This window comes from Sardina pilchardus, chromosome 19, assembly GCF_963854185.1.
Source record: "Sardina pilchardus chromosome 19, fSarPil1.1, whole genome shotgun sequence".
In the NCBI taxonomy this organism is placed as follows: domain Eukaryota; kingdom Metazoa; phylum Chordata; class Actinopteri; order Clupeiformes; family Clupeidae; genus Sardina; species Sardina pilchardus.
In genome coordinates, this window is record NC_085012.1 from 2,205,301 (window position 1) to 2,228,241 (window position 22,941).

The 22,941-nt window shown below is 45.7% G+C and overlaps 2 protein-coding genes across 4 annotated transcripts in view; both read right to left on the bottom strand.

Annotated features, from left to right (window-relative positions):
* Positions 1-4,630, bottom strand: part of slc51a (solute carrier family 51 member A) — a 14,675-nt gene extending 10,045 nt beyond the window's left edge. Inside the window, exon 1 of one of the 3 annotated variants that reach the window (XM_062520778.1) lies at positions 4,086-4,603. In XM_062520778.1, the coding sequence (XP_062376762.1) occupies positions 4,086-4,158 (73 nt within the window). In that variant the 5' untranslated portion in view covers positions 4,159-4,603. Of the gene's footprint in view, positions 1-4,085 lie in introns of all 3 variants that reach the window. The other 2 variants (XM_062520781.1, XM_062520779.1) reach the window with 2 other exon arrangements.
* A 3,919-nt stretch (positions 4,631-8,549) lies between these two features.
* On the bottom strand, positions 8,550-22,430 carry zdhhc20b (zinc finger DHHC-type palmitoyltransferase 20b). Its single transcript, XM_062521584.1, has 13 exons — positions 22,304-22,430; positions 21,579-21,605; positions 20,995-21,089; positions 20,539-20,659; positions 17,552-17,621; positions 16,441-16,473; positions 15,968-16,088; positions 14,335-14,467; positions 13,139-13,265; positions 12,834-12,923; positions 11,549-11,661; positions 10,967-11,014; positions 8,550-10,493 (listed from the first exon to the last, which is right to left on the bottom strand). Exons 1-12 carry the CDS (start codon positions 22,419-22,421, stop codon positions 10,971-10,973), a joined length of 1,092 nt encoding a protein of 363 aa, XP_062377568.1. The 5' UTR covers positions 22,422-22,430; the 3' UTR covers positions 8,550-10,493; positions 10,967-10,970.
* Between the last annotated feature and the right edge of the window lie 511 nt (positions 22,431-22,941).

Here is a 22,941-nt window from a genome sequence, read left to right on the forward strand (position 1 = left end):
GCATTGGTCATCCAGGCTTACACAGACCACACTGAATCAGACCCTGATAATGCTAACCTGGGAATCCAGAGCAGACACAATTAAAGCCAACATTATTCCATGGCATTATTCCTAGAGCCTGGGAACCATAATACCAACATTATTCCCATTATTCCTGAATTGCCGTGTGGGGATCAATAAAGTCTCCTGTATCCTGCATCCTGTATTACTCATACCCATGGCATTATTCATAGAGCCTGGGAACCATCATTGTCTTCTTCACAGAAGTACTGAAGGGAAAAGTTATCGAGGGGAAGTGCGTAGACAGGAGAGGGTCAGGCTATTACTATCATACACACGGCACATTTTCATTTATAGTGGCTCACTGTCATTGCAAACACATGTTATTTCCTGCCAGAAGAAAACTTTTGATCAAATTCAGATTTACTGTAATTTAGCATGGGTGTGAATTCTAACTACTGATGCAGACAATGTACATGTACTCACGTAGAACAGTGACAAGGCAAAAAATATAACATTGCGCCCTACGACACAGCGTGAAGGGACAGTTAAAAACAGAGATAACAGTGAGAGTAGAAGATGTGGAAGGGGACACAAGAGAGAAGACACTAAGTATGAATACAAAGACATTCATTAGACATTAGAAATTAGTTCTGATCTCAACTCTCAGTGCCTCACAATGACAGGAAATCTATGCACGTCGTTCACCTTCATACATAATCCTTATCTTATTCACAGTGGTATACATAATCCTTATCTATTCACAGTGGTATTGCTCCTGCTACTGGAGCTACAGAGGAAATGTTTCGGGTAATCATTGCATTTTGAGGAAAAAAACAGAATCTACTGTATTAGTCTGGAAGCCATGGGGTTGAACCTGGTTTTGACGGTTATTTATTTTTTTCTGCTTTATCTTATAGATGGGGTAGCTCGTTAAGATTTAGGAGGGTGCCCGGTGATATTCCTTATTCAATCTAAAAAATTAACAACCTTATGGCCCTAATGGGCCAAATCATGAAAGGAAATATTCTTTATTTCAAGCTAAATACTGATATCAAATACATCAAGTTCCCTGTTTGACATTTACTCACACATATTATGGTCAAAAGGCTTGAAATACCTATTCTTTAATATGTTGTTTTCACTATTGTTACATTGTAGAGCAAAACTGAAAACTATAAATGAACAAATATAGGATAAGGGTAATGTGGTAGACAAAAAAGAGCTATTTGTTTACATGTTTTATATTTCAGGCTCTTCAAAGCAGTCAACGTTTGTTATGATGAGCATTTCACACTATTGGCATTCTCTCAGCCGCCTCAATGTTAGACACTGGGAACGGTTTTCCACTTTTTTTGCTTACTACATAACACCAATTCTTACAAAACTTGGTGGAAAGGTACCCTACTAAAATCCAGAGCTCTCACGAGAGAACTATTTGAATTTACTCAGCGAGTCACTCTGACAGTCAGAAGGCCTAATGATGTTCGTAGACCTCTGAAGTTTGTCTATAAAAAAAGCTGCCATCTTTGAGGTCCGGTCTCTTCCCATTTACAGAAAACCCACTTAAAGTCTTAAAAGCTCTTAAACACAGTCTTTGGTATGCTTTGGTATGCTTTGGTAGGCCTAAACATGTCTTTAAATGTCAGGGATTGTTGAGTGAGCAGGCATTACATTTGAGTTGGAGCAGAATTGCTGTGTTTTGTTGCTGTTGTTCAGTTTGTTGTTCATTGCTTGTGTAGCTCAGGCTAAGGAACCCCTGTTCATTTTTTAAGCCGATCAGATTCAAATCGCCATGATAGTGAACGTGAAACTTGGTGTCCTTTTAGTTTAAATGATGAAATTGTGTGTGACTGTTATTCATTTCTATCACGTCTTACAACGTAAATAATGGCTTCATATTCATGGTGCGGTGGTAGTGTAGTGGTTAAGGAGTTGGGCTACCATACAGTAGCCAGAGAGTTGTCCGTTCAATTCCCAGCTTCCACCATTGTGCCCTTGACAATGTAATGTTATTCTTATTAGGCTATAGGTCCAAACTTAGAGCTTCTTATAAGATGAAGTCACATTAGCATCAGTTACACAAATCAAGATAGTCAGTTGAAGGATGCACTTTGTGTAAAACTGTAAAAACAAGAAAAAGCAAAGATAAAGAATTCTTCACCAAGATTCTGGCCTTTGGCTCCCAGACTAGACTACTGTATTGCTAATTTGAGAGGACACAGAGAGCAAACTAGAGCAGGAGTGGAGCTCTGTGTACATGACTCAGGAGAACACTAATGGGGTTTTTGGGATGAAAAACAATAGGCTACTGATTGAAGAATATTACTAAAGACCTACAGTACACCCACACCCTTCCGCAGGTGAGTGGTTTTACGAGAATAACAAAACTGGACACACGTTTCAAGGGATGTGTTGACTGCAAAACACAATTGCATCTTGCACCAATTCCCAAAAAGTGAATCCAGATGTTCCGTAAAGGAACTTTCATTTCTGGTGCTTCTGACTCACCATACCATCCTGTCGCAACAACAGATGTGCGTGGTTCCTCTGGAGCCGCAAATAAAATGACTAACGATGATCTACATACAGTATAAAGTCTATAAATCCAATAATGGACCCAGAACCAAACTCATTAATGTCAGACTTCAGTTGTAGGGTTTCTCTACATGCTTGATTTTTTATCCACATGGAATTAGCTTGTCACTCCATAAATATTATAGCTGCTCATTCTGCTGCCCTGCCTTGATCTGCACTTGGCACACAAATGACCGCCGGAGATCATTCCATAAATGGGCAATGAATGCACACAATTCAAAATGAGCCAATCTACTGCACATGCAGTCTTTAAGTCACTGCAGGTAGCCTAGTTGTTGTTTAAACTGCTCAAGACCACTGGTATGCTAATCCTTAACCCTTAAAAAGCCAAAGTTCATTGACTCCCTTCCTCACTAACCACAGATTGACTGGATGACAATGGTAGCTTGTGTCAAAGCCTTCTCCAAGGGAGCATCGCTCAGATCATATACAAATGTGGATTCTAACAGCTTGTTGGGGTTCAGAAAAGATACACCTGAAAAAGTTAACCTCTGATGGGTCTTGGCACTTTGGTGGAGTGGTTGTGTGCTATCCCTATAGCGATGTAGTTGGGTAGGGCCACGTCCTTCTTTGGGCCACGTGCAGGACAGAGGTGTCATTGCAAGATACCGTATGTTTGTATATCGAGAGAATGGGCACTAATTTTTAGTAAATTGTGCGTTCATTTCACTATGGTCCCATTTTACTAGATTGTGTAACTTAGAATTTGTGTGTTCTAGTTTTACTGCTTAATGCTCTCGTTTTACTAAATTGTGGTCTCATTTGAATAGATTGTGCACTCAATTGAATAAATCATGCCCCGTTTTCCTGTATTGTTTTACAAAAACTGAAATGAGAGCACACATTACGCACTAGTAAATAACACGTGCGCGCAATTTAGTAAACTGTGCGCACTATTTAGTTCTATAAGAGGGAATGAATGCCCCAAATCTGAAATTTAGCTCCCACATTTTCAATTAAAACCATTTACTTGTCGACCCTAAAAAAAACCCCTCAAACATCCAAGTAAGTGGCCAATAAGGCTTAAGACACATTCCGCGAATAAATAAATAATTGTACAAATACAATTAAACAAATACAAAAAAACAACCCAACAACTCCAATCTCAAAATGGCACTATTTATGGGAAACTAACGGAACATGAACCGCGTCTTCTTCTAACGCAAATGTGTAATTAGAGCACAAATAACAACCTTTGACAACAGTCGCGAACTGTGTTTCAAATGATGGAAGGAAAGGGCACTTCAGATTGAAGCTTCATATAACGTTTCTGCTGTGTGTGTATAGTGAGGAGAGTATAGCCTAAATAGTCGGATCAATGAACGTATAAGGAATGCATGACACCTGCTACCACATCCAAAGTTGAAAGCTATGAAAAGTCGCGAGTCTTGCCACTCAAACACACCACGCGTGTCCATTTTGGGCCACTTCAAAATCCCTGGAGCAAAACTGGACTACTTTGTTTTAAATTCAGCTGGCATACTCACTTAAGATGATGTCGATGGCGAGTGGAGGCTGCTGCCTGCAGCGAGGATCAAATGTTTGGTTTGTTGCATCCATTCTTTGTAGACTAGTTGAGTCCCCTCAGGATAATGAATGGAACAAATGGTTTAGCCAACAATAGTATTTTACTAATTGTACTTCAGCAAAGTTCAACTGTGGTTAATTTCTCCTCACACCGATGGATCATTGGCAATGCGACGAGCTCGCGGCTGTCTCCGTTATGACCGTGGACAGAGCCTCAGCTAACTTTGTAGAAGTAACATAAACCCGCCCCTGCCCCTGAAAAACGCAGCAAGCTACATAAATTTGATGCTTCTCATCCAAAAGAACACCTCTACAAATTGCGTAATTCTAATTGATCGACTCATGGCACGCCTGTGATTTCGGGTTTAAACGCAGGAAAGTAACGGCCCAGCCCCAACACAACTAATAGACCGTGCGAATGTGGAAATCCATGGGGTGCGACTCTTCAGGAACAGACACTTTGAGACTTGCCCCCGAGGAGCGTATTCTATTCAGGCGCACCACATCACATGCCCTCCGCTTCCATGGAAACGCGCAGAGTCTACGTCATGTGATTTTATCTTTTACCAAGATTTCTTACCTCTACTATCATGACATTGGCAAATCTATTGTCTGTCACCATGTCTAAGTATCTCTCAGTTTTACCTTTACTTTTATGGAACTATCATTTTGTCCTTCTAACTGGCCAAGACACACAAAACATAAAATGTAATTCTAACAGAATCAAAGCGCTCAACACACCATCCCACAGCCTACATTCCTTTGGCCCATAGTGGTGAGGTGGATTCTTGTTGTCTCAACTTTGTTTCACAGACTCACACACAGTGATTATGTTTGTTTCCTAATATACTATTCATTTCTGGCCAGTCCGTGGTCCACTGGGCGGATATCAGTTTCTTTTGTATGATGATGCATTGAAAGGAACTGAAAGGGACACACCCAGTATTAGATTAATCGGTCATGTACTGACATATCTCCGTCCACCACATCATGAGCGCTCTGTCGTACTCCTTATAAGGAAGACTCCAGGTAACAAAAACACTTGCAGGTCTATCATGCTCATGTTCAGACAAATTAAGACATGCATGGACTTCCCCCAATAAAAGTTTCACACTTCCCTGTGCCTGCATACGACTGTGTAGATGTCTTTGTTAACTAAGGGGGTCCAAACCAGTTTGGGTGCAAGACATCTCGGTCATTAACCCCTGGAAGGTTCAAAAGAACGTCACACACATGTGAGTTTGCAAATACCCCAGCACACACACTGAACATTATAATACAACAACTATACTCTTGTGCAAAGTAGACATCAACACACATTAGAGGTGTAGGCCACTGTAGGTGACCAAATGCTTAATGAAACGGAACACTAAGTATCAGAGAGGCTGCAGAGGGCCTTAGAGAACACTGGCAAACAGGGATCAAAGTTCAGAGAAGAGACCTGAAAAAAAAAAAAATCCTGAAAATGCAACCAAAAAAACAGGGCACTGAACTCCCGCTTGAACTCCCATGCAAACAAAAAAGGCATGTCAGAGGCAAGTCATCCTGGAGGTTTACAAAAAGAACATTTATTGTTTCTTCAAATAATTGCAATATATTTATATGCAAGTACTTCATTCACAAAATATTCAACGATAAAGATAAATCAGGTGAGAAAAAATAAAATGCAAGTTCGTTTTCACATTCTCTCTCTCTCTCGTATGTATTTCTTTTTAAAAACATGACATCAAAAACAAAGGAACCCAAACTTGCGCTAAAAGCAGAGTACAAATATCTTTGTACTTTTCATGCAGTAAAACAGGTCTTTATGATAACCAAAATAAGACTTGAAATGGTCCAAGGTATTCCTTCCTATAAGAAGTGATTATGGCTTCAAATATATTGTTTTAATATTAATGATATGCAACAAAAAAGACAAATATAAAATGTTTTCTTAAAAAAAAACAAAAAAAAACAAATACAATATGAAATGGTTAAAAACAAAACAAAAAACAAGTTGTATTTCTGCATGCTCGTTAGCCAGGTGCATCTGCAACTGATATGTTCATAATGTCACACACCATGAAAACGGTTCACGTTGACATCTGCAGCTGAATGGTAAACCAGGGGCAAATCTTCAGATTGTGTAAACACAGCAAAGATCATGGATTGATGCCAAAAATCTCCCGTCACTTGCAATTTTTTTGGCCGTCTAACAATGACAGCAGCTCTTGGAGGTTTTGGGCTCTACGTCGGGGACAGATGGAGCATCCAGGTATCACCTGACTGACATCAGGTACCAGGTGTGGAAGAGCCCAATGGTCACTATGGTAACATCCTGGACTGGACAAGAAACAATGCAGGAAAATACCACATGGCAAAGTAGGCAAACGAGCAGAATGATACACACTCTGACGTTTCCTCATACCACTCAAACGACCACCACCACCACCAAACCTCAAATACATTCAACAACAGCCACTACACTCAACACCACACTCAGCGAGCAGCTATGTAAACTTACTCATCATTCACGGAGTAAATCACAGGAGCTGAACCGCACACTAGTCACCAGAACAGAATAGTAGCCGTATGAGTGAACTTTGGATTTCACAGGGAACACCAGGATCAAGAGAACATCTCTTTCAAAAGAAAAATCGTAAAAAATAAAATAGGCATTGAAATATCGGAGGCAATTAAAGTCCTTTTACTGCATCAGCACAAGAGTAAATGTCTCAGTCATTAAAAGTGAGGTGACCCGCGCATGGGGCCACATATTGCATGCTGGATGAGTGCTGCCCCCCGCTGCACAGCACTGGTACTGCAGTAGTCCCTCGGGAGAAGGGCAAGTCAATCGCTGAAATCACCAGCACAAACACAAGTTGGTTCATTTGGTTAGCTTGATGGCACGGGCCATGCTATGGAAACAGAGAGTGATGGCACGAGCTGCTATGGAAACAGAGAGGTATAACCGCACACACAACTGTAAACAGTCCACCACAGGTGGTCAGCCCAATGATTTGTTTGGCAAAAAAACACGAGCGACCTCTAACTACATAATCATGAGGTCAGCAAATGCAAACCTCTACATGAACTCAACCTCAAGCTCTATTTCAGGGAAGATGGTCCATGAAAACAGCTTGGGCCAAGAGCACGTCGGCTGAGGCTTGCACAGAATCACTCTCACTGACATTACATCCTGTTTATGTCATTGGCCGAGAGATCTTTGACAAAGAAACCAAGCAGCAGAAGAAACATGAATTGCACATACATCTCCTGACTGGCTCGCTTTGCACGATCACCCAGCTTATAAAGCAACTCTGCCCTTCCCACTCTCCAGAGAGAGGAATTTGGTCTGGCAATTTTAATGTCACTGTACTTCTACTGTAAATCAAATCATCCCAACTACCAAATGCCCACCCCAGTATACCCAGGGGGCAAAACCCCCTATTTTAGGGAAATCAGACATGGGCTGCTGTAAAAGGTTGTCATACAAAAATAAAATCTAGGGTGTCCTAGGATCACAACCTGGGTGGCCAACCCGGTCAATAAGCTGCTGTTTGTGTTTTATCACCCTCTTTATGCCCCATTATAAGTCTATGGACGAATATATTATGGGGTGAATAGGGTAAACATTTTAACAAATAGATATTCCCACAAAAATTCCTCAGATGATTACTCACTGTAAGATAATACTTTTTTGTATTGCAAGTTTTCTGAAATACTTTATACATTCATGTAGATGAACCATTATCTAATGAAATATGCAAAATTTGCATACATTTATAGCCTTGGACTTGGGGGGCCTTAAAGTGCACCTCTATCAACCCAACAAACTTTTTGTGAAAGATCTGGCTATGCTGAATATAAAAATTAATGTCAACATGGGACAATTTTGGGTTACACTAACCTAAAGCTACATGGGTGTTCATTGAGAATCAATGCATTACAATACAATGCAAATACTATAGAGAGATGCATTGTCCAATGTTGTGGAAGAAGGTGAGACTCGTCATAGCACATATTAAATCATATCTACAGGGTGTAAGATCCTAGAAAATATATAGGTTAGGCTCAGCCTAGGCTGTTTCTTACTGTATTTATCCATAAGGTACAGGCCAAACATTGATAATTTGGCTATTGCGTACATTTAAGTGTATGATGCCTCATTTACATACTTGTACATGATATTTTTAAAAAAACTTGCAATACAAAAAAGTATTGCCTTAATGTAAATAATCATCTGAGGAATTTTTGTAGGGATATCTATTTGTTAAAATTTTTACCCTATTCACCCCATAATTTATTCATCCATAGACTTATAATGGGGCATAAAAAGGGCGATAACACACAAACAGCAGCTTATTGACCGGGTTGGCCACCCAGGTTGTGATCCTGGGACATCCTAGATTTTATTTTTGCATGACAACCTTTTACAGCAGCCCATGTCTGTAAAACCCCCTTTGCCCCCTGGGTAGTAGCCAGTCATAGAGTATGATACTTTGGAGATCATGATTTTGTGTGTGCACATTAAGTAAAAACAAAACAAAACAAAGCAAAACACAACGAACAAACAAACAAAACGTATGTATGTACATCTCCTAAAAGAAGTCTTTAAAAGTGCAAATGCCCCTTCTTGTGCTCTTTCCTGCACTAATCGTGAACACACTCGTCCCTATCGTGTTTCTGTCTGTAAGGCTTTGGCTGAGCCTCAGAGAGAGCAAATCCCTTTGAAATCTCCAGGCCCTTTCTGAAGGCCGGCGACGGCTGTCTAATCCGATATAAAGGCCCGTCCTTTTCAGTCCCCCCTTTTTGAACCTGACACATGTAGTGTAAACATCAGGATAGAAATCAGACAGTGACGTAAACAACAAACAAACACATGAAAAAAAGAAAGAAAACACCAGCCTGTTCAAACCGCGGGCTCCTTAGTTGTTTGTGAATGGAGCGGCTCTTCCCTCCTTCCTAAAGCAGCATTTGGATAAAGGCCTTTCCCAGTCAGAGTGCATCTCATAGCAAGCTTTCCACATAGAGACCTTACAAGACCGAGGCTACTGTACGCTCGATATCCCTCAACATTACTCATGTCTCTCACTCTAGAATGGATGTCAAAGCTTCTCTTATGGAGCTGTCCTGATCCTGTGGGGCCATAGTTTAGACATGGCCGCTGAACCTGTGGGGCCCATGGTTTAGACATGACCGCTTTTGGGCCCACGGTTTAGACATGGCCGCTGATTCATAGTCTGCATCCCGTGCATCATATCCACAGGGGGGCATGACAACATGGCTGCCATGCCGTTCAAGTCAAATCAAACAAGTGAAATAAGGCACACGATTATCCCAGATGCTCTGGCGGTTCAAGCACGGCTATGAACAAAAAGCGAAGGAACAGCTTAGTTCTGGGTCTCCTGCCTGATCCCCTGCAGATGGTTTTATGAGTCAAATGCCATTTGGCAAGACCAGGGAGCAGCGTTTAATTAAAGGAAGAAAAAAAGACTTAACTACTAGCAGGTGGCGATAGAGAAACTGAAATGTATGTAAAGAAAATGGGGATGTTCTTCTGCTAATATCTACAAGATGTGTTCTCTAGAAAAAGGCTGGCAAGTCGGGAAAGCCTCTAACAATTCTGACCAACTCACATTGTTTGACAGAAGTTTTGCCAATACCTACACACATCATTAACAAGCACAGTCTTTCAAAACTGCAGACCATGCATTGTGGGATTCTTCCGCACAGCCACATGGGTTGCATAATGCCCTTCATCTTGCAATGCCTTAACCAACACACATTCCAACACTTAGGAGCCAGAGCTGCAGAAGGATCTGAGTGTGAGTGTGATCTGTTGGGTGCTGTTAATATGAACCGCTACTGCGCTGAACTCTCTCCTGATCTGAAGAGTGTGAGTGTGATCTGTTGGGTACTGTTAATATGAACCGCTACTGCGCTGAACTCTCTCCTGATCTGAACACGCCGAGGGCGTCACTCTGGGCAGCTGAACACAGGGCTCCGATGCTGCGTTTGGTTTAATGTTACAGGATGTGTGTGTTGCAAGTGTGAATGGACACAACCAAACTAAGATGCGGCAAAAAGAGAGAGGGGGGAATGACAACAACAGACAAACAAACAAACAAACAAACAAACAAACAAACAGACAAACAAACAGAGCAAGACTAGAGACAGGAGCGCGGGGCGGTAGCCGAGAGGACGGTGGCCATGCGCCCAACTGAGCGTGCTGATGCTCCTCCCACACGGGTAAAGGAATCAGATGGAGTCTGTTTAAGGCATCTGATTGGATGGCTGTTCTTTCCCTCGGGAGTCCCCAGACCTGGGCAGCGGACGAGGGTGGAGAGACCCCGCCTCCCCAGTCTCCGCGGCAACCTTCACTCACCCTGCGGAACACAGAACACAGCGGGACACAGCGTCATCAGCACCAGCTCAGACGTCACAACACACACCAACGCTCTAGGACACAACACACACCCACACAGCCACGTCACACACACACCAACGCTCTAGGACACAACACACACCCACACAGCCACGTCACATACACACCAACGCTCCAGCACATGGCACACACACCAACGCTCCAGCACACAACATGCTTTATAGAACACACACCGACACCGCCATAACGTCACACACATATCTCACATATCACTCATGCCCCCAAGAGCACACAACAAACAACCACACACCACAGTAAACACACACACACACACCATGCCTCATCACGGAGGTGGTGGCACTAACTAAGGAGCTCCTGGCAGAGTAATTAGTGGTAGTAAATGCTCCACTAAGACTGAACACGCCAGCGCGCATCATCTCAGGACGTTACCACAGGAGCATTCCGACAGCGTACCTGGCTACGACTCACTCTCCATGTACACGGTGATGTCATCAGTTCCATCTGGGAAAAGAAAAACGTTCCAGTTAAAACCTGATCAACAGAAATGACTGCTGCAGTTCATACTGCCTTCCCTTAACATTTTCCCCCTTTTTATCTCCGCAGTTTACTTTTAAGTTGAAAGTGTCGTGGAAATAAGAAAAATGTTGAAACACAACACAAACACAGCAGCAGCTGCAAGCAGGGCCTGCAGGCGTGGGCAGAGCAAGCATACTTGTACTTGCCGGGAAATGCTGAAATTGCCATCGTTGTGGGACAAGCAATGAACAACAAACTGAACAACAGCAACAAAACACAGCAATTCTGCTCCAACTCAAATGTAATGCCTGCTCAGTGCTCACTCAACAATCCCTGACATTTAAAGACATGTTTAGGCCTACCAAAGCATACCAAAGCATACCAAGGCATACCAAAAACTATGTTTAAGAGCTTTTAAGACTTTAAGTGGGTTTTCTGTGCAGTCCCCGTCAGTCTGCCTGGTTTCCTCCCTCCACCCAAACACTCTGCTCTAGAGGAGCCATTCATCAGTGGACGGACCTGACTTGAGGGGGTCGATGCTCAGGATCTCATCGCTGATGTGCTGGTCGCTGCCAAGCAGCCGGTTCTGGGAGTCGCTGACTGGACTCTGTGGGACCGAGTCGTCTTCAACACTGTGGGCAGAGAGTGAGTCACGGGCACGTTAATCACTGGCCACCGCACCGCACCGCTGCAGCCGCCTGCTGTCTAACAGTAATCGCACTTCACATGAGACGCTGGGACGGAGTCCTGTTTAAACCATGGCTCTTCACATTCAGCATGACGAGAGCCGGACCAACAGAATTACGCTGGGTTTTGAAAGTCTTGTTTAAACCACGGCTCTTCACTAGGGGGACCATACGTCCGGACTTCGGGGGGACAGTTTTCGAGACCTTTGTCCTGACCTCTGGTGCGTACATTTTTGCCCTTTTGTCCTCATTTCGGGTAAAAAAAAAAAAGGGAAAAAATGAGAACGCACGAGAGAGGTCCGGACAAAGGGCTCGAAAACCGGACTGTCCTCCCGATTGAAATCCGGACGTACGGTTGGTCACCCTACTCTTCACATTCAGCATGAGGAGAACCAGACCAACATCATTACGCTTGGTGTTGAAAGTCCAAAACTTGTTTACTTAAAAGCTAGTCAGGGAGTTTATGCAATTACAGGCCTACACAGTCAGGGAGTTAGTTTCCTACACACTGTTTTGTTCCATTCAGCAATCATGTCTTCACAAGCACTAGCTGGCCACTCCATGAGCACGCTATACAGAACTGGCCTCAGTAGGCGGTCCAGCCTCCCAAAACTGGACACAAACAAAGTAAGGGGCAGCCTGTGTCCCCATCAAATGAACCCCTGTGTGGAATTCCTCCGGGAATACTGAAGGTAGGGGTGAGCTCTCTGGTGTGTGTGTGTGTGTGTGTGTGTGTGTGTGTGTGTGTGTGTGTGTGTGGGTGTGTGTGGGTATGGAACACTGAAGGTAGGGGTGAGCTACCTTAAGGGGCAGTTTTGTTTGGTCCTTGGTGAAAATGAAATGTATATCTTTTTGCACAAAAGGGTATGCTAAAAAATTTAAATATGAATATAAACACAAACAAATGCAACATCCTGCGACATCCCTGACTGCATCTTTAAGGGTGGGGAATAGGTCTGAAGGAAGGGTGGGTCACATGTAGGTTAGCATTGTAGCACATGTAGGTAAGAATTTTAAGCATCTTTCTATCTTTTTAATCAAAACATATGGAACACTAGTAGAGGAGAGAAGCCTTCCTATCGACCACATTGTAGGTGAGCGTTTAGAGGCCTGTTTACCTTTTACTGCTGTCTGGGTTCTGAGGTACTATGGGCTGCTCGGGGTCAATATTCACCAGACGTGTTGGGAATGTGAGCCCATCTCCTTGACTACGACAGAGAAAAACAACAAAACCAAAAATAAGCATCAACTTACATGCACAACACATAACCTTAAAAAAAGGGCAACCAGATATCACATTCTCAACCACCATCATCCATCAAAAGCTGAAATAGACGCAGTGAACAGAAACTAATCTTCTCAATCGCCGTGAGAAGTATACAGCTGACAGTGAATGATATATCGAGGTGCCTTATTTTTTCACCTGGTGAAGAGCGGCAGCAGCCAGTATTTCTTCTCATCCCCGAACACCTGGGCGATGTTCTTGGTGAATCCCAACGAGAAGCCGTTCTTGTCGGGGCCGTTTCTGAAGACCGGGGCCCTGAACGCCTCTGTGCACAGAGGGAGAGACCACAGGGTCAGCAGCGCAGCAAGAACACTTCGCTTCACAACACTCATTACTCACGGGGTCATAGGTCAAGGTCATTGCTCAAGGTCATAGTAGCTCCGTTGGCAGGTGCAACTACTGGAGCCAAAACAACAAATTCCTTATTGAGATTTTCAGTCAAACTGCCAAGCTAAATTTAACTTAGATTTGTTAAGTAGTCCCAACTCAGTGGATACAGTAAGTGGAAAAAAAAACCCTTTGCAGTTAGTAGACTAAACCTCTAGTTAGTGAACCTAACCATCACCACCTGCTGACGAGTGGGTTAGTGTGTTTATGGTGGATGTGGTGATGAGGGGGTAGGAGTGAATTACCCATGGTAGGTCTAGTGATGAGTGGGTAGGAATGTATTTATGGTGGATGTGGTGATGGGAGGGTTAGTGTGTTTATGGTGGATGTGGTGATGAGAGGGTAGGAGTGTGTTTATGGTGGATGTGGTGATGAGTGGGTAGGAGTGTGTTTATGGTGGATGTGGTGATGAGAGGGTAGGAGTGTGTTTATGGTGGATGTGGTGATGAGTGGGAGTGGGTAGGAGTGAATTACCCATGGTAGGTCTAGTGATGAGTGGGTAGGAGTGTATTTATGGTGGATGTGGTGATGGGAGGGTTAGTGTGTTTATGGTGGATGTGGTGATGGGAGGGTTAGTGTGTTTATGGTGGATGTGGTGATGAGAGGGTAGGAGTGTGTTTATGTTGGTGAGAGGGTAGGAGTGTGTTTATGTTGATGTGGTTATGAGAGGGTAGGAGTGTGTTTATGTTGATGAGTGGGTGGGAGTGTGTTTATGTTGATGAGAGGGTAGGAGTGTATTACCTATGGTGGATGTGGTTATGAGTGTGTAGGAGTGTGTTTATGTTGGTGAGAGGGTAGGAGTGTATTACCTATGGTGGATGTGGTTATGAGTGTGTAGGAGTGTGTTTATGTTGGTGAGAGGGCAGGAGTGTGTTACCTATGGTGGATGTGGTGATGAGTGTGTAGGAGTGTGTAGGAGTGTGTGTGTGTGTGTGTGTGTGCAGTACCTATGGTGGATCTGTTCTTGCCCACCAGCCACAGGTGGTAACTGAAGAGGGACAAGATGCTGATACAGAACATGGCCGCCACGAAAAATAAAAATAAAACATGGAATTTGGCGTGAGTATCTGGCAGCTCATTCTGAGAATGGGGGAGAGAAAGAAAGCAAGGGATAGTGTGATAGAGAGAGAGATATGAATGAAGAGAAGAGAGAGAGAGAGAGAGATATGAATGAAGAAAGGAGAGACATAAACGACTTTGGGAGGACAAAGATTGAGACAAGAACATTTCAATCAGGACACAGACTTCCAAACAAGCATGTTAAAACACACACACACACACACACACACAAAACACACGTACGGCCAAACACAAAACATACACACACACGGCCAAACACACAAAACACACAAAACACACACACACACACACACACACACACACACACACACACACACACACACACACACACACACACACACACACACACACACCAAACAAAAACAGAATGTTTTCATTGTAGCCCTTTGTGGCACACATGGAGCTGGTGGGGGGAGAACATCAACTGTGATTACCTGCGGGCAATTCTCGGCCGATTTCCTCCGGCACAGCTTATTGCAGAGACAGAGACAGACTGTTAGACACGAGGACAGGACAGCAGGGCAAGGGGAGCTCAAGCAAACAGGAGAGTTAAGTGGGTTAATACACGCACCATTAGGAGAGAGTGAGGAGAGAGGAGTGGAGGCACCATTAGGCCGCCGGAGAGCCACTTACCACAGCAACCGCCACAGCGGCCAGGAGGACAGGAAACAGAGCAGACAAGACAAGACAAGAGGGAGGAGGTGTGGAGGGACTGAAGGGGCAGGAGAAGAGGAACTAGGGGCAAGAGGAGCTGGGGGCAGGAGAAGAAGAGGAGCTAGGGGCAGGAGGAGCCGGGGGCAGGAGAAGAAGAGGAGCTAGGGGCAGGAGGAGCTAGGGGCAGGAGGAGCTGGGGGCAGGAGAAGAAGAGGAGCTAGGGGCAGGAGGAGCTGGGGGCAGGAGGAGCTAGGGGCAGGAGAAGAGGAGCTGGGGGCAGGAGAAGGATAGGAAACAGAGCAGACAAGACAAGAGGGAGGAGGTGTGGAGAGACTGAAGAGGAAGGAGGAGGCAATAGAACATAGGGGCAAAGAGAAGACGAGGAGCTAGGGGGCAGGAGAAGACGAGGAGCTGGGGGCAGGAGGAGCTAGGGGCAGGAAGAGCTAGGGGCAGGAGAAGCTAGGGGCAGGAGGAGCTAGGGGCAGGAGAAGAAGAGGAACTAGGGGCAGGAGGAGCTAGGGGCAGGAGAAGCTAGGGGCAGGAGAAGAGGAGCTAGGGGCAGCTCCTAACCCTAACCCTAACCAGGAGAAGCTAGGGGGATGAAACATGGCTGACAGCTTGACGGATAAAACACAGACCTGACAACCAAAAGCTGTGGGATGAGCTACAATGAAAACCAATGACCAACACTTCCTTTAAAACAATAACTAATAAGATGAAAAAAAAAAAAAAAAAAAACATACAAAAACAAACAAAAATAATGCGGATCAAAAGAAAATGATGAGATGTGGGGGAAAAAAGTAACAATAAATAAAGTGTCAGTTTGAACCAGTGTCAGGCACTCACTGTCCAGAACTTGATGAAGTACTGCAGCACGGTGGCGGCGATGAAGAGGCAGTAGACCAGCGAGTAGGCGAGGAACAGGATGAAGAACTTGTAGTTGGAGAAGCCCACGCAGTTGTTCACCCTGAAAACACATTTCATCACTTGCCCCGCCGCACAACCCAGCACGGGCAGATTTACTGCCACCCAGAGACAAGGCGGAGCGCCAGCGCGAAACAATGCCACTGCAATACCAGCGCGCCCGCCGAGACATTCTAAACCACCCCCCTTAAATTCATTAGGCTGCCAAGCAGCTGATGGGCTCTGCAAACGCTGCAACACATTTTGGGCTCGAGAAGAATGAGAAGAATTGTTTATGACTTAGTTAAAATGAGTCTGAAAGAATCATGCACACCTTAAAAGATCCACAGCAAGCACAAATACATGACTCCATGCACACGCTGTGAAACTAAATAATGACCAGTCATGTGACTCACCAAGGGCAGTGGTGGTCCATCTTCAGCACACACCTGTTAAAAGGGACACGGTGGTGAGCGCATGCTCACGGAAAAACACTGGGCACATTCATTCAGAGCAGGAAATAACAAGCGAACACGACGAACGTCCCTGTGCTCTCCGCTACGCCCTGCTGCTCGTGCCACTTGCCCACACTTCCTTATTTGCATTGCAGCTTTTCACCTGATCTGACAGGCTGGCTGAGTACTAGGCAGGTTTCTAAAGTAGGGTTCAGACCAAAGCGTCCCGACGAGACGAGCCGCGACGTTCTAAAACCTTGCGACTGCGACTCAACGTGTTTAATGCTCTGCGACGGCTTGCGACTGCTTGCAACTACTTGCAACTTCTAATTCACACCGCTGCAACTCAGTCTCGTCGCGTCGGGAATCTTTGGTGTGAATTGGGCTTAATGGGCAGCACTGAGAGGCCAAAGTAGCTCTACTCAAAGTGACGCAAAAGAAGCACGTTGCGAAGGCCTGCCAGAGATGACCAGAGATGAGTCCTGGGGGACACAGCTGAATCAGGAGCATTACTTACTTATAAACACTGCGCTTACATTCTCCACATGTGATCATTTAGCAGACGCTTCTTCCAAATGACTTACACATGTCAATTATATTACAAAGGCAATGTTACTTTGTCCTCACAACAACTCCGAGTTAAGTGTCTTGCTCAAGGGCACAGCAGTGGAAGCTGGGAATTGAACCCACAACTTTTCTGGCCACAGCATGCTAGCCCGGCTCCTTAACCACTAGGCTACCACCACCCATAACTACTGCATAGCTACATAGCTAAACTCTACAGGGCAGTTACACCTCTGTGTGTGACACAAAATCCATGCACTGGGTCACCCACATCCTGTAAGACTTTTGGGGACAGTGAAAGTGTGAGAGTACTGGGCCAAGAAGAGGTAGAGGAGAGGAGAGGAGAGGAGAGGAAAGGAGAAGAAAGAGGAGAGGAGAGGAGAGGAAAAGAGAGGAGAGGAGAGGAGAAGGGAGGAGAGGGGAGGGGAGGGGAGAGAGGAGAGGAGAAGAGAGGAGAGGGGAGGGGAGGGGAGAGAGGAGAGGAGAAGAGAGGAGAAGGAACACTTACATGTCACAGGCGGAGCAGTGATGACATCGGTCAGGTTTGATCACCTGACAGCGGTCGCAGTAGCGGATAGCTGAGGGGGAGTAAGCACAGAGGTCAGGCACTGGTCAGGGAACAGGGGAGAGCTATAGGATGGGTCCTCAACAGGGGAGAGCTATAGGATGGGTCCTCAACAGGGGAGAGCTATAGGATGGGTCCTCAACAGGGAAGAGCTATAGGATGGGTCCTCAACAGGGGAGAGCTATAGGATGGGTCCTCAACAGGGGAGAGCTATAGGATGGGTCCTCAACAGGGGAGAGCTATAGGATGGGTCCTCAACAGAGGGGAGAGCAGAAGGATGGGTCCTCAACAGAGGGGAGAGCTATAGGATGGGTCCTCAACAGAGGGGAGAGCTATAGGATGGGTCCTCAACAGAGGGGAGAGCTATAGGATGGGTCCTCAACAGAGGGGAGAGCTATAGGATGGGTCCTCAACAGGGGAGAGCTATAGGATGGGTCCTCAACAGAGGAGAGCTATAGGATGGGTCCTCAACAGGGGAGAGCTATAGGATGGGTCCTCAACAGAGGGGAGAGCTATAGGATGGGTCCTCAACAGGGGAGAGCTATAGGATGGGTCCTCAACAGAGGGGAGAGCTATAGGATGGGTCCTCAACAGAGGGGAGAGCTATAGGATGGGTCCTCAACAGGGGAGAGCTATAGGATGGGTCCTCAACAGGGGAGAGCTATAGGATGGGTCCTCAACAGGGGAGAGCTGAATAATGGGTCCTCAACAGGGGAGAGCTATAGGATGGGTCCTCAACAGAGGGGAGAGCTATAGGATGGGTCCTCAACAGGGGAGAGCTATAGGATGGGTCCTCAACAGGGGAGAGCTATAGGATGGGTCCTCAACAGGGGAGAGCTATAGGATGGGTCCTCAACAGGGGAGAGCTATAGGATGGGTCCTCAACAGGGGAGAGCTATAGGATGGGTCCTCAACAGGGGAGAGCTATAGGATGGGTCCTCAACAGGGGGAGAGCTATAGGATGGGTCCTCAACAGAGGGGAGAGCTATAGGATGGGTCCTCAACAGAGGGGAGAGCTATAGGATGGGTCCTCAACAGAGGGGAGAGCTATAGGATGGGTCCTCAACAGGGGGAGAGCTGAAGGATGGGTCCTCAACAGGGGAGAGCTATAGGATGGGTCCTCAACAGAGGGGAGAGCTATAGGATGGGTCCTCAACAGAGGGGAGAGCTATAGGATGGGTCCTCAACAGGGGAGAGCTGAATAATGGGTCCTCAACAGGGGAGAGCTATAGGATGGGTCCTCAACAGAGGGGAGAGCTATAGGATGGGTCCTCAACAGGGGAGAGCTATAGGATGGGTCCTCAACAGGGGAGAGCTATAGGATGGGTCCTCAACAGAGGGGAGAGCTATAGGATGGGTCCTCAACAGAGGGGAGAGCTATAGGATGGGTCCTCAACAGGGGAGAGCTATAGGATGGGTCCTCAACAGGGGAGAGCTATAGGATGGGTCCTCAACAGAGGGAGAGCTATAGGATGGGTCCTCAACAGGGGAGAGCTATAGGATGGGTCCTCAACAGAGGGGAGAGCTATAGGATGGGTCCTCAACAGAGGGGAGAGCTATAGGATGGGTCCTCAACAGAGGGGAGAGCTATAGGATGGGTCCTCAACAGGGGAGAGCTATAGGATGGGTCCTCAACAGGGGAGAGCAGAAGGATGGGTCCTCAACAGAGGGGAGAGCTATAGGATGGGTCCTCAACAGGGGAGAGAGCTATAGGATGGGTCCTCAACAGGGGAGAGCAGAAGGATGGGTCCTCAACAGGGGGAGAGCTATAGGATGGGTCCTCAACAGGGGGAGAGCTATAGGATGGGTCCTCAACAGGGGAGAGCAGAAGGATGGGTCCTCAACAGAGGGGAGAGCTATAGGATGGGTCCTCAACAGGGGAGAGCTATAGGATGGGTCCTCAACAGGGGAGAGCTATAGGATGGGTCCTCAACAGGGGAGAGCAGAAGGATGGGTCCTCAACAGGGGAGAGCTGAATAATGGGTCCTCAACAGGGGAGAGCTATAGGATGGGTCCTCAACAGGGGAGAGCTATAGGATGGGTCCTCAACAGGGGAGAGCTATAGGATGGGTCCTCAACAGAGGGGAGAGCTATAGGATGGGTCCTCAACAGGGGAGAGCTATAGGATGGGTCCTCAACAGGGGAGAGCTATAGGATGGGTCCTCAACAGGGGGAGAGCTGAAGGATGGGTCCTCAACAGAGGCACATTCACCACAGTGTGTGACAACACGCTAAAGCACAAGGCCAATTTCACTCCCCTGGGACCATAGATCATGATCTTTCACAAATGGTTACAGAGTAGACAAAAGTACAGAGCAACAAAATGACTGATGCTGTCAACTGCATGTGCTGTAGTGTTGTCTGCTTGATCTTCTGAGCACCTGACTGCAAGACACGGCCCCCTTTGGGATAATAACGTGCCGCAACAGAACTGAATTTCTTGAATTTCCCCTTGGGGATCAATAAAGTATCTATCTATCTGAACACAGTTGAACTGGCCACAGCTCCAGGGGGAATACATGACTAGACTGGGATGCCAGACTGGCACATAGTGCTTTGGGTAGCATGGTTTTGACTAGACTGGGATGCCAGACTGGCACATAGTGCTTTGGGTAGCATGGTTTTGACTAGACTGGGATGCCAGACTGGCACATAGTGCTTTGGGTAGCATGGTTTTGACTAGACTGGGATGCCAGACTGGCACATAGTGCTTTGGGTAGCATGGTTTTGACTAGACTGGGATGCCAGACTGGCACATAGTGCTTTGGGTAGCATGGTTTTGACTAGACTGGGATGCCAGACTGGCACATAACGCTTTGAGTAGCATGGTTTTGACTAGACTGGGATGCCAGGCTTGACTACCGGGCACATAGTGCTTTGAGTATTATGGTCTGTCCCGCATTAGAGGTGAGGAGTGCGCGGCGGCTCACCTCCGGCCCCGGTGCGGGTGTAGAGGGGCAGGCTGCTGGCCACACGCTTCAGAATCTCCTGCTGGTTCTCTGGACGCTCCTCCTTCTCATACTGCTCCTTCTCCACTTTGGGCAAACAGAACTGGATGGAGAACACACACACACACACACACACACACACACACACACAGGGATTACGATTCTCTAACAGATTGGCATCAGACACTTAAAACCGAGGATAGGCCAACGCAATAGAAACAGACAACAAAGCGACATTCTGAAATATAATCAAATGAGTTGGGAAGTTCCCAGACAAACAGTGGATGTCTCGAGGACACCAACACCTCTGGCCAGTAAGTAATAGTTCAAGAACTCCATATCCAGAATACGATAAACACCACACTTTTGAGCATGACTTATATGACAGTATCACAAAGACAGCATGCAGGCATATCAGGAGCTTGCGAGAAGTGTTACCTCTTTGGAGGGGTTTGCTGGTCTAGTGAAAATGGTCTTCCAGTACGACCACACAAACATGACGAACGAGAGATGAAAGAGCACCAGGTAGACAACTGCAAGACACAACCGGTTAGGCACACGCCGACACTCAACGCCAACACACACACACACCCCCTGGGGATGGTCAACACTGACCACCAGACCCACACTAGGACCTCTTTACATTCCACAAGTAGGGTACACACGCCGCGGCTCTCTGGTGTATCTAGCCGAGCTCACTGTCCATTCATGAGTTGTTTTTTGATTACTGGCGCAGTATTCCGAGGCTGTCTGGCCAGCAGGACTCAGCACAATAACAGCAAATGAAGCCTTGAGCTGCGACTACAGACAGGCTCCAGCGTAAGATGCTGGTGCCAAGCTGACAAGAGGCCAATTTAAATAGCCACATTTCATGAGAATCAGACACCCACAGACAGGCTATTTTTATGATGGAATGATGCTTAAGAAGTCTTTCAGTCAATCGTTTCAAGTTTTTCCTCCATCTTAAAAAACTCTTCACACAATTTCTTAATTGAAATCCATGAGGAGACTAGTGGACTTACTCTTTTCCCCTGTGCTCGGGATGGTGACTGTAAAGACAAACACACACACACAAAAGACTTAACAGAATAACAATCTGGTGCTATATCAGCGCCACAGTTACAATTTAGCCACATACTACAAGGACAGAGTGCATGCGCATCACATCACCGCCAAACATTAGGGGATTAATCAGAGATGAGAAGTCAGACCTTGAGATTTGACACCATTTATTCAGGATAACACATCTACTAGACTCTAGCTGGTTTAAGTAACCACTAGAGACATTGGGAAAGCTCCGTATTAGTAGTGCTTCTGAGCGTCAAACTGAACTCAACATTAATTTGCTGTCTTGTCATGCAATGTCCATTCTACAGTCAGAGATCATTCAAGCTTTTGAAGTTGCACGAATCACTCATTCACAAGCCAGAGCTTTCACAGACTGATGGTGGTTGCGGAGCCCTTTGGCTTAAACTAACCTTGACACTACCTCTGTCAACACCATACAGTTACACTGCTGCATTTTAACATTTATCGTGATACAAGCAGTCAGACGACCACGTCTCTACAGTATGTTCGCACCTTTATCAATCACTTCCTCGTTCTCATAAGGCAAGAAGCCTCTTGGCTTCAACTGGCTAGCGGCAGGTTAGCTAATGTCTTCGCTAGCTCACCTCTTCTAAACTGCTCAATCAAACTGTCAGCTTATTTTCCACAGATACAAAATTAACGAAAACATGTAACTTACTTATGCACAGTTCCACAACGTACGCATAATACGACCAACAGACCACTAAGGCAATAAAAATGACTGGAATCCAAGCTAGTCCCCGTTGGCAGCATCTTAATACATGCGTGGGCGCCATCTTTACTCCCTTACGACAAAAGGCAGCGGTATCTACAGCCACTGACGGATCCTCAGGGCCGTCACTTACGTTCAAGGGTGGTAACCAAATTTCAAAAGGAGAAATGAAACTAGCCGCAACTCATTTAGTCTACATTAAAAGTAAACAAATTAATATGTATTTATAAACAAATTAAATACATATTCTGTATTGTGTTGACCTGTCTTGAGCGTGGAAAGTTTTCCCCCAAACCGGTGGGAGTGTGTGTGTGTGTGTGTGTGTGTGTGTGTGTGTGTGTGTGTGTCTTTTCCCTCTCAAGTTTTAATGTAGACTAGGCTACCTCAGACAGTCATTATCCTCCTTGTTTAAGTTATACCCTCTTTCCTGCCATTCCACTGGGGAATGGGTATTTATCATCATAATACTCATTATTCATTTATTCCCAAGTGGTGCTGCGAGCAATGGCGTGTTAGTGGTAATGTGAACATTATCATTCAACACAATATTCTATAGGCTTTGCATAGTATGGAAGCAATACAAT

Coding starts and splice junctions, on each gene's coding strand:
- zdhhc20b (XM_062521584.1), bottom strand. CDS start 22,421: ATGGCGCCCACGCATGTATTAAGATGCTGCCAACGGGGACTAGCTTGG. Junction 14,468..15,967: donor ACTTCATCAAGTTCTGGACA/GTGAGTGCCTGA, acceptor CCCCATTCTCAG/AATGAGCTGCCAGATACTCA. Junction 11,015..11,548: donor CATCGACCCCCTCAAGTCAG/GTCCGTCCACTG, acceptor TTCTTTTCCCAG/ATGGAACTGATGACATCACC.